Genomic DNA, 12,750 nt, shown 5'->3' on the forward strand with positions numbered 1-12,750 from the left:
GTCCCTGGGGGCGTCCTGACTCAGCGGGAGAAGCCGTTGCCTTCTGCCCCCTCCAGGTCGCGCATCCGAGGAACAGTTGCCTCAGGTTTGGCCGCCTTGGGCGATCGCCTGTCGGGCTTTGCCCAAAGGACCTGCCTCTCTCCAGAGTTGTGGTGCGCTTCTTGTATTTGTAACGTGACTGTCTTTACGGGTACCTGCAACTCCGGCCTTCGTAGGCAGGAGACAAAGCCTCAGCACAGCGCTGCCAACCGCGGGGGTCTAGATCTCTGTGCAAATAAATGGACATCTTGTTAAGCACTGGCGGGGACTAGATAGCAGCAGCGTGTGGGTGTTGAGGACATTTTGGCGTTGCAAGGGATATTATATTTAAGGGAAAATTCATTGGTGATCAGTCTGTAGAAGCAAGAAGACTCTTCAGTAAGTGGAAGGGTTAAATGAGGGAGTGGTGAAAAAGAAACATCCTGAGGTTCAGCAGGGTGGTTACAATATAAAATTTCACATTCCCGAGTGTAAGTTTTTAAATACTAGATACATCAAAATTGTAATTTGGTCAAGGACAGATACATGAGAATCGAACGTAATTTGGATTGTTTTGATACGTATCGAGAAGCGGAGCTCTGACAGTTGCTCATGGAAAATTGCAACATCATCACTGAAATATTAATGAAGGCTTCATGGTAGAATAAGTGCGTTTCTTTTATAGCTCTGATACTTTACTGTGAGTTCATTTCTCTTTATGTACACGTTATAGGATTATAAAAATAATCTGTTTTCTCTGAGAAATTATTTTTTTTAAAAATTCTCCACCCTTGTAGTCTTTCTGAAAAGCTGTTCTTATCCTATCATGTCAGCATTTCAATAGTTATTTTAGTGACAAATCTTGTTAGTTATGGAAATGGTAGTTTTATATATACTTTGTATTTTAATCAATCTAAAGAATAAGATCAATTTCAAAGATATTTGTCATTCCCTTTACAGACCAGGAGATAACCACCCATGGAGGTGACATTTTTATGACTGTTTAGAATCACCTGTTATAAAATTTTTGAAGTTTTAATTTGGCCTCTCTGGGTATTTTAGGGTTATTTATTCAGTTGTTGGATTAGTTGTTTCTCCTGTTTACTGTTTCTACCTCTCTTTTAGCCTTTTAACACTTACTAGTGACTCTACCACCACAAAGGAAGGGGAAGGAAAAGAGAGGAAACTCAGTAAGAAGCAGTTTTGTTAATTAGCAGATCTGGTCAAAGAAAGTGAAGAAGGAGCATAAAATAGTAATGAAAAAAAAATTTGGCTATCAGAGAAAAAAACTGTTGTTACAGAGTTAATATTTTTATCTGTGAATTCTGTAGAATATCATAAGGTAGTTTATTGACCATGCAGTTAAAACTGATGCTGCTTGCAATGGAGATAAACAGAGTAATGAATCACCCCAAAGTGATATTGACAGATAAATAACTTATATTTGCTTTTGATATGCATATTAGCTTTTTAAAAAGGAAATATGTGTGGGTCTGTTTGTTGGAGAAAGGCTTTATAAACACACGTTGTGAAGTAAGCCATATTTTGAAGGTCTATTTTATTTTTATTAAATACATTGAATAGATTCACTGGTTAAACTTATTTTGCATAGGATAAGAATAGCTTAGATAGCACTTCTGTATTTATAAAGTATATGGACGTTTATTTCCATTTACAACAGATATTTATTGAAATTAAGTCCTATCTCTTTTGTCCTAACCTCTGAGCTAAAAAGAGAAATAATTATTGGACATGCAGTATGTGCCAGGATCAGTGCTGTGTGTTAAGATGTTTTATATGCTGTGAAATTGCATTTATTTCTCATAACAATCTTTGACTTAGGTCTGTTATTACTATGGCCATTTTACAGGTGAGACACAGAAGGATTAGGTGATCTTCCCCAAGTTAAACTGGTAGCAAGTGGCAGCAATAGCATTCTACCTCTAGACAGCTTGATTCTAGAGCTCAAATTCGTAACCATTAAATCTATACAGGTGAGAGGCAAGAACATCCTTTGCAAACCTTTACTTAGCTTAAGGTTACTTGCCTCTTCCTAGTTCTGAACTAGTTTAATTAAAAATGAATGACTTTGACAGGATTTTTATGCCTTATATTTCTAGAAAAGATAGAGCTCAGAAAGGGGAAACCTGAACTTACCTAAACTGTTTTCCCAATTTTTAAATCTTTGCAGTGACCTCCAGTCTTACTTTCCAGTTTGTGATAGACTTTATCAGCAGGGTAAATAAATCAACACATAGACACAAATGATCAGAACAATTGATTAACTTTTACCCTTCAATGATTGTAATAACAAGTAATAGAAAGTTGGCTGTACTTGTATAAATGCACGGTGTCCTAGAGGTCTTTGTGTTTTATCAGATATGGAGATTTACCAATGTGTTAAAGTTGATGACTGTATTTTAGGTTTCTCAAAATAAGTGCATGGGTCATATTATATGACCTTTGGAAAAAGAAGTTAATAGAACATTTCTTATTTCGAGAGAACATTTTAAATTCAATTTCTGAAAAATGCCTTTGGGTAGAGTATATCTGAGATGTTGGTGGTGCTGGTGATAAAGAGCCTGCTTGCCAATGCAGGACACCTAAGAAATACAGGTTCAATCCCTGGGTCATTAAGATCCTCTGGAGAAGGAAATGGCAACTCACTCTAGTATGCTTGCCTGGAAAATCCCATGGACAGAGGAGCCTGGCGGGCTATAGTCCATGCAGTTGCACAGAGTCGGATACAACTGAAGCAACTTAGCACTGCAGCGTGGAGGTGTTCTGTAGGGTATCTTTCTTTCATTGTGTAGATGTGGATTTAGGACCCCCCTCCACCACTATGCAACCCCATGTGGCTATTGAGCACTCAAATGATGATTAATGCTGTAACCAAACCAAACTTGGTTTCACTCTCCCATCACACAGCAAAGCCAATCTGTTGACACCAGGTTGTGGTGAAGTAAAGGATAGCTTATTGAAGGGTACCCACTGTAGGGCCAAGCAAGGAGAATGGGCAGTTCATGCTCAAAAGATGCAAATTCCCTGATGGCTTTCAGGGAAGGGTGTTTAAGGGCAAGGTGAGGGACAGGGTCACAGGGTGCTGGATCAGCTTTTGGGTATCTGTCTGATTGGTTGGTGGTGAGGTAACAGGGTGATATTTCAGGAGTTAACATCATCAACCTTCTGGTTCCAACTGGTGTGGGGTCTACCTGCTTGTGGTCAGCATGAGGTTAACTTCTTTTACTTGGTGGGGGCTTTAGTATCTGTAAAACCACTCAGGGATGTGGCTCAGAATATTATCCATAGCCCTTGTGGAGGAACTAATGGCCTTTGACTTAGTTTTAATACAAATAGAACTGTTAGTACTTTGTCTTGCTTGACTGTTTTGCTTTCTATCTGCGTTACTCTGATTAAATATGCTCTTAAGAACTTGGGGACGGCTAAAACTTTGCAAACAGGAGCCTGGTGACATAGGGTGGGGTGTGTCTGTCCCCAGGAGGGCCCTGAAGGGTTGCCTGGTTTCAACACTACTGAGAATCTAAATTTTAAATTTTATTTAATGTTAATTAAATTTAAAAACTGTCCATTTAGTTTTTGGAAAGCTTGTAGTTATGCCTGAAACAATGTAGTTATATGGACCTATTTTTTAACTGTAAAGTTTATCAAATCTAAATACTTATAAAGTATTTCTGATGGAAATTTAGTCTCCAGATTGACATGTATTTTCTGTGTTTTATATATATACATATATATTTGATTTTAAAAACAGTATGAGAAAATGAATGTAAATATATCAATGATCTTTATATTGATTACATATTAAAATGATGGTATTTTGATATGTTGAGTGGAATTATAATAATGTCATCTACTTTTCCTTTTTTAAAACGTGGCTACCAGAAAGTTTAAAATTAAATATAATGTTGTTGCCATGATATTTCTATTGAATAGTGCTGCTCTACAGGTTTTTAAAGATGTGAGAAAAAGTATAGAAAAAAATGTTCACAAATGTTACTCAGCCATAAAACGGAATGAAATTGTGTCACTTGCAGAGACATAAATGGATTAGAGGCTGTCATACAGAGTGAAGTAAGTCAGAAAAGAGGAAAACAGATACCATATATTAATGCATATATGTGAAATCCAGAAAAATGGTATAGATAATCTTATTTGTAAAGCAGAAACAGAGACACAGATGTAGAGAACAAGTATATGGATACCAAGGGGGAATTAAGGGGTGGGATGAATTGGGAAATTGGGATTGACACATACACACTGTATGTATAAAATAGATAACTAATGAGAACCTACTCTATAGCATGGGGAACTGTACTCAGTGCTCCGTGGTGACCTAATTAGGGAAGGAAATCCCCGAAAGAGGGGATTTATATGTATGGCTGATTCACTTTGCCGTAGAGCAGAAACTGATACAGCAGTGTAAAGCAGCTAGGCTCCAATAAAAAAGTGAAAAACCAAAAAACTGTTCACAGCCACCACGTCGTAGATCTGGTATTTTCTGTAGATTAAGAAAATACCAAAATATTGGGTGTCTGTTTTAGAGTGGTTGTATATATAAACACACATACATAAGTATCTATGCACGTATATCCATGTAAGATTTGATTTAACAGTAACATTTTTCCCCTCTGGGTTGCATAGGTATAGAAAGTTATGGGTAATAGGTTGATGGTAACTGACTTCCTAGAAAATGTAGTAAGCTGATAGATGCCATCTACAAAAATGAGCAATGAGGTTTAGTGTATATTCTGTTCTTATTACCTAACTAGTGTACTGAATTGAACCATTCAGTTAACATTTTAAACTCAAACATTTCGAATTCTAAATCTGGAACTTTATGAAATGATGTGAAGGAAAGTACAGTGTTTGCTGCAAGGCACCTACTTTGGGGCCAAGCAAGAAGACTGGACAGTTCATACTTTCCACGCCTGATGCTGGTATAATATTTGAAACTTTTTCCCCAAGAATTTTAGCTTTCAAAATACGAGAGGAACTGAAGGAAAATGGAGCTACAGAAAGGACCATTGTGTTTTTATGTCATTGTCTATGTGATTGTGAGCTAAGATTTTTTGCTTAGCTTTGGCAGAGAACAGGACATATCCTTGACAGCAAGTTTGGATTAGTGTGTAATGATGTTTAATTTGCTGTGTTTTTTACCTTACTACAGCATTTTTAAGAAGTGACATTGCTCAGGTAGCTTAAGTGCTGATTGGAATGTAAATGCTCTGTTTTGAGTCCTTCACTGGCACTGATTTGCAATGTGATCTCCTCGAAATTTTCTTTTTCCTCATGCTGAGGTATTAAGGGTTGTAAGAACTTTGCATATGCAGTATATGAAATGTATGTTATTTTTTGTTGTTAGCCGAACTGTTGGCACTAGTGCTGCCTCTTTATTGATAGGAAGGAACTATTTTAACATTTAAACTTGACTTTCCCACAATAAATTTATTGTAGGTACTGCTGTTACTTAAGAGAAAACTTTTTGGCTTTTGTGGTCTCTTTGTCCAATTCTGGCTGTAATACAAATAGGCAATATTTTATTTAATATACATTAAAACCGTATGAGGTGGGCTGGACAGATATTATCCCTATCTTACAGATGTAAAACTGAGTCTCAAAGATACTAGGTGACCTGTTCAAGGTTTCTCGCCACTAAATACCAGAAATGGAACTCAAACTCAGACTTCTGGTACCTGTTTCTTTATTCTTAAAAATATTTCCAAATGTTTTCAAAATATTTCACATATTAATGTCAATGTAATAAGGATCTTTCCAGCTAAAACACAAATATACATGTGATGTAACTTATTTGAAACAATTTAATGTCTAAAGAATGTAGAGGCAGATAAGCAAGGCTTTTAGAAATATTTTGTGGAAACAGATGGTTACCTGCTGTTTGATCATTTGTTTATACCTTCCTTCATTCATCAAGTATTTATCATGTGCCTACTATGTGCAGAACACTTTCCTACTACTGAGGATATAGAGCATACATGAGAGACGTGGTTCCCACTTTCATGGAGCTTAGACCTAGCAATGTGAGGCTCTTTTAGTGCACAAACTATGTTGAATCTAACACAAAACATATCAGTAACACAAACTAGAAATTAGAGAAAGTTGTTGCAGTTTAGTTTTTATCTGTCACTTATTTTCTTCAATAGCATTTTTTGGGTTCATACTTTCTTGAAGGACAGTGACTTAAAAAACAGAAATTGCACCCTGCTTACAAGCACATGTCATACAAAGTTTGGACTCCAAAGCCTGTGCATTAGAACGATACTTCCAGTTTTGTATGTGTGGCATGTGTACCCTACATGTATGTCTTTGTATTTGGATCATAAAGTAAAGGAAATGAAACAGAGGAGACTAAAGAGCTTGTGGATGATATGAGTTTAAAGTCAGTGAAGTTATTTATTTAAATATGAGTTAATGCTTTTTCTTCAGATAAGGTTTATTAAGTTTATAGTGTGGGAGGCCTGATTGTTATTTGGAACTCCACAGAAGTTCAGATTTCATGTCTAATTATTACTACCCCTTGAGCTCTTACCCTCTTACCTGCTAATTAGTTAATATTTTGATGCATAATTATGGGTTTGTAAATGATGCACTAGAAATTCCAGTTTAGTGAAGCCATGAAAGCTTTGTAGTTAATTTCATAATGTACCCAATCTTCCAGTTCTCATCCATTTCTCCTCAAAGAAATGAACTTGAAATATCCTTTATTATGGATAGTTTCCCCCAAGACATGTTATAGCTCACCTATGTGACCTTAACTTACAAATTGTTATTTTCTGTCAACATTAGATAAGAAACTATCTAAGTTTCAGATTTAGGAAGGAAGACACATCAGTGAAAATGCATGCTAGATAGTATCATTTGTATTCGGTGTGTCATTAAAATGACTTTATTAAAAATAAAATGGATGTTTGTTATTTTTAATGCTTCTCTCTGGAGAGCGGATTTGTGAATTCTGTCTTTGAACTTGGTTTCCCAGTGGATTAAGTATTTAATCTTCTCAGGGTGTTAAAATAGTTTTCTCGTGGCTCAGGCTTTATTTGAAGCAAATGATACAGCCAGTGGGACCATTTTGATGAAATTCTACAATTATTATGAGATAGTTCTTAATGTTTAAGAATTATATTTGAGATTCCTTTGTTTTGAAATTATTAGACATTTATATATTGAACATAACTTTTCAGTTCAGTTCAGTGGCTCAGTCGTACCCGACTCTTTGTGACCCCATGAATCTCAGCACGCCAGGCCTCCCTGTCCATCACCAACTCCCGAAGTTTACCCAAACTCCTGTCCATCGAGTCGGTGATGCCATCCAGCCATCTCATCCTCTGTCGTCCCCTTCTCCTCCTGCCCCCAATCCCTCCCAGCATCAGGGTCTTTTCCAATGAGGTGGCCAAAGTATTGGAGTTTCAGCTTTAGCATCAGTCCTTAGGATTTAGTACCTCTGTAATTATTGGATTTGAAATAGATTTTAAAACTGAAAGGGACCATGAAGGAACTAGCTGGCTGAAGCCCCTTCAAGATAATTGAGGTAACAGAGACCCAGAGCAATTGAGGGAATTGCTTGAGATCCTGCAGCCATCAGCTCAGGTCTTCTGTTGACTGTTGCTTTGGATTTTTTAGGATTTCATGTTTTGCTGTCAAACATCCCAGAAATATAGTAAATTTGTATTTTGTAAACTACAGTTTTAATCCCTCAAGTGCCCTTTTAAAAGTTTGGTTTAACATTTAAAAAAGTGCCCCCAATCTCAGTGCCCTTTATTTTGGCTTTATGATTGCTTCAATTCTAGAAACTAGACCAGTGATTCTAAGAAGGACCTCTCAAGAGAGAGAGAGAGGGATCCCTGGAGTAGAAATCCAGGTTATATTTTAAGGTTCCTATTATATTAAAGTGTGAAAAAATGCCAACACTAGCTTATAAAAATTGTTAAAACAGACTGATTTCAGCATATGCATGTACCACATTAATATTTTAACAACCACAGAAATATAATATCCTGGTAGCTTAATTTGGAAATAGTATTAATCATGTACATAGAATTTGGTGAATGCTAGGCCTGGGACATGTGGCCTTCTCCCTTTGCCGTCACCTTGGTTCTTAAATTTTTTTCCCTACCTCAATAGATTTGACAATTAGAGCACGTTCCATTAATAGTGACAACCTCAATGTCGGGGGGATGATTGGAGAGTGGGGAAAGATGGAGATAGAGTAGGGTCAGTGTGGTATATTTACTGGGATCTGAAATTGGAGCTGGAGGTAGACATCTGAGTGGTTTAAAAATAAAACACTTTGAGAATTACTTCACGAGAAAGGTGGTTCTTAAACTTTAAAATAACATCAGTCCCTTCTATCCTTACTTTAGAAGGATGTAAGGATACAACACATTTTGGCCATACATTTGGCCTTGCATCCAAAAAATACCCTAAATCCCACCTCTGCTTGAAGCCTTTCTAGACTTTATGCAGGGAAATTTCTGCCTTGTGGGGCCTTATTTATTTATTTATCTGATTCTCTCGCTTTCTCTCTCTAAAATTCCGGTGTGAGAGGTGTACACAATATGATGATTTTCACTGTTTGACTTGAAATGTCCCCCAACCTGAGAGAATATTTGACATTTTTTAAAAAAAGATGTTAATATACTGACAGCACTATTAGAACATTTAAAGGACATTGGATATACTGAATTGAAGCAAGGTGGTATTTGCATGTCCAGATTTGAAATGGAGGCCATTCAGGATTTAATCTTAGGGTCAACTTACTTGGGCACTGTACACTTCCATCTACTTCTTCAATAAGAGCAAGAAAACCAAGAAGTTGTTCAAAATTGAGTGTAGCAAGGTGGGCATCATGAGCCCACCCAGGGGCTAAATCAAGGATAGTTTAAAGTTTATTCCCTACTCTTTGGATCTCTTAGTGTAGTAAAATTTTAGTTTTTGAGATTGGACTTTACCTTATTCTCAATTTGGGGGAGCTATGTCTGTCACTTAGGCATCACAATGTCAGTTCTTCTGAGTAGGATGAATGAATTATATTTTTCACACATACCGTCACAGAATAGAGACTTTTTCTTTCCACAAACAGGAACAAGGAGCCTTGGAAAGGGTCAAGCTATAGTAACTGTTATGAAGTGGTATGTTGAGCACATGGTGTACTAATAAGGCATGAGGCACCTCTACTCTGTTATATTCTTTATAATCTTACTTTTTTAGATCAAAATTCATTCATTTATTACATAATTATTGAATGTCTGTTGTGCACTAGAATCACATAAGTTACAGGCATTAAAGCTGTTGGAAGCAATATGATGTAAGAGAATGAACTTTGGATATTTAGAAAACTGTTTTGGTCTTCAGTTCAGTTCAATTCAGTCGCTCAGTCGTGTCCGACTCTTTGAGACTCCATGAATCGCAGCACGCCAGGCCTCCCTGTCCATCACCAACTCCTGGAGTTCACTGAGACTCATGTCCATCGGGTCAGTGATGCCATCCAGCCATCTCATCCTCTGTCGTCCCCTTCTCCTCCTGCCCCCAATCCCATCCAGTATCAGGGTCTTTTCCAGTGAGTCAACACTTCGCATGAGGTGGCCAAAGTACTGGAGTTTCAGCTTTAACATCAGTCCTTGCAATGAACACCCAGGACTGATCTCCTTTAGGATGGACTGGTTGGACGTCCTTGCAGTCTAAGGGACTCTCAAGAGTCTTCTCCAACACCACAGTTCAAAAGCATCGATTCTTTGGTGCTCAGCTTTCTTCACAGTTCAACTCTCACATCCATACATGACCACTGTAAAAACCATAGCCTTGACTAGATGGACCTTTGTTGGCAAAGTGCTTTATAATATGCTATCTGCTGCGGCTGCTGCTGCTGCTAAGTTGCTTCAGTCGTGTTCGACCCTGTGCGACCCCACAGTCGGCAGCCCACCAGGCTCCCCTGGCCCTGGGATTCTCCAGACAAGAACACTGGAGTGGGTTGCCATTTCTTTCTCCAATGCATGAAAGTAAAAAGTGAAAGTGAAGTCGCTCAGTCGTGTCCGACTCTTAGCAACCCCATGGATTGCAGCCACCAGGCTCCTCCGTCCATGGGATTTTCCAGGCAAGAGTACTGGAGTGGGGTGCCATTGCCTTCTCCAAATATGCTATCTAGGTTGGTAATAACTTTCCTTCCAAGGAGTAAGCATCTTTTAATTTCATGGCTGCAGTCACCATCTGCAGTGATTTTGGAGCCCAAAAAAGTAAAGTCTGACACTGTTTCCACTGTTTCCCCATCTATTTCCCATGAAGTGATGGGACCAGATGCCATGATCTTCGTTTTCTGAATGTTGAGCTTTAAGCCAACTTTTTCACTCTCCTCTTTCACTTTCATCAAGAGGCTCTTTAGTTCCTCTTCACTTTCTGCCATAAGGGTGGTGTCATCTGCATATCTGAGGTGATTGATATTTCTCCTGGCAATCTTGATTCCAGCTTATGCTTCTTCCAGCCAGTGTTTCTCATGATGTACTCTGCATATAAGTTAAATAAGCAGGGTGATAATATACAGCCTTTCCCTATTTGGAACCAGTCTATTGTTCCATGTCCAGTTCTAACTGTTGCTTCCTGACCTGCATACAGGTTTCTCAAGAGGCAGGTCAGGTGGTCTGGTATTCCCATCTCTTTCAGAATTTTCCACAGTTGACTGTGATTCACACAGTCAAAGGCTTTGGCATAGTCAATAAAGAAGAAATAGATGTTTTGGTCTTAACCAATGATAAACTTGGCTTTGTGTATACTTCAGTGGACTTGGGAGAAGATCAGCAGAGACAACCATGTGAAAGCACTTGGAAAATAGTTTTTATACAAACACAGGTAATAATGTTTTTAGTGATGAGTTGGATGTATAACCAACAATGAGTATATTGGTTATATTCCAAACTCTAGCAATTAGATTAGTCATTCTGTAATATGTAATCCATAACTTCAATTTGTGAAGTACATTATAGGTGTCTCTGTTCTTTTGCTTTTTGAGTGCCTATTGTATCACTATGAATAGAGCAGAAATGTATATAAATAGTTAAAAACCTTCCATTACAACAGTCGCCTAGTTTTCATTTTGTTTTTAACATGTAAATCACATATCGTCCTTCTCTAGTTTACCAAATTCCTTTTTATATAGTTTAGTATAATCTACCATTTTTAGCCCTGGGTGTTCTTTGGAAGGAATGAGGCTAAAGCTGAAACTTCAGTACTTTGGCCACCTCATGCGAAGAGTTGACTCATTGGAAAAGACTCTCATGCTGGGAGGGATTGGGGGCAGGAGGAAAAGGGGATGACAGAGGATGAGATGGCTGGATGGCATCACCGACTCGATGGACGTGAGTTTGAGTTAACTCCGGGAGTTGGTGATGGACAGGGAGGCCTGGCGTGCTGCGATTCATGGGGTCGCAAAGAGTTGGACACAACTGAGCTACTGAACTGAACTAACTGCACCATTTTTATTCTTTCTTTTCCCACGCAAGACTTTCAGTTGTCATGGTGTTTAGTGTTTGTAAAGTTACAATTAATACAATATACTTTGTGAGATTAATGATAATATTGTTGTATTTGCTGTTAGTTGCTTAACCTGATGTAAGACACTGATGACTAAATTGGTTAATAATAATGTGAATTTTCTTTCTGAACTGGCTTGCAGCAGATTTTTTAAAATGTTGCCAATGCTTGTCTTGCTTTCTCTCATCAACCTTGTCAACAATACACTAAACCAAGCTGTGGATTAAAGAGCATCTTAAGGAGTAAACTAAGTAAAAAGACCTGAGGTAATAATAACATAGAATTTTGAAAATGAGTTTAAATTTTCTATATTTTTTTTCTCGTACCTAGAGCTGATGGGCAATGCTCCTGCAGAGTTCATTGACAGATCTATATGAAAATTTATCTGAGAGCATTTTTTTAAAAGGCTAATACTTAGAAGCAGAAAATAGACTTTGCAGGCATAGTCTATCTTCAAAATCAGATTTTAATTTCATAAGTTATTTTTATTTGATTTATTTTCCTGTTAATGAAATAATGTAATCAAATTAGAAAAAAAATACCTGAGAAAATATGAGAAAAGCAATCAGTTATAGATTACCACCCTGTTATAATTACTACTAGCATTTCGGTATATTTATTTTTAATCTGTTTTCTTATGTGTACTTATACATTTTTAAAAATTGCTGCAATGTGTATAAACTTTTATAGCTTGATATTTACCACTTAATTGAGTAAAACAAGAATTTTTCCACTCAAGTAAGTGAAATTATTGAAAGCCTCCTTTCTGTGATGGGGAAACAACCATTTTTGTTTTCTAACTGTGGTGTCCTTTGACTCAGGTGGGCTGCTTAGAATTGGAAGCCACGACCAGGTTGAATCTAATTTTGTACATATGCTGCCAGTGATCAAGCCTGGGTCACTCTGGACCTTACTTCACTTCCATGTCACCTAGGCCTCTGGCCAGGCTAGATGTCCAACCTTCTTTCACCCTTAATCCATGCCAACCTGGAGGTCCCAGTATGTTTTGAAACAGATTTTACCCGAAATCAACAAACTGTGATTTTGGTAAGGGATTGACATGAAACACGTAAACACACATATATACACACCCCTGCCCCCGCTCCAGTGTTCTTGCCTGGAGAATCCCAGGGACAGGGGAGCCTGGTGGGCTTCCGTCTCTGGGGTCACACA

At 37.8% G+C, this 12,750-nt stretch overlaps 1 protein-coding gene across 1 annotated transcript in view; it reads left to right on the plus strand.

The window, feature by feature from the left end:
* The window catches only part of KIF21A (kinesin family member 21A), a 186,970-nt gene that overhangs the window by 1,770 nt on the left and 172,450 nt on the right, over positions 1 to 12,750 (plus strand). The window contains exons 2-3 of the mRNA XM_010841621.1: positions 57 to 211; positions 8,179 to 8,263. Coding sequence (XP_010839923.1) covers positions 57 to 211; positions 8,179 to 8,263 — 240 coding nt within the window. The remainder of the gene's footprint in view (positions 1 to 56; positions 212 to 8,178; positions 8,264 to 12,750) is intronic.

This window comes from Bison bison, unplaced genomic scaffold, assembly GCF_000754665.1.
Source record: "Bison bison bison isolate TAMUID 2011002044 unplaced genomic scaffold, Bison_UMD1.0 scf7180017864163, whole genome shotgun sequence".
Classification (NCBI taxonomy): domain Eukaryota; kingdom Metazoa; phylum Chordata; class Mammalia; order Artiodactyla; family Bovidae; genus Bison; species Bison bison.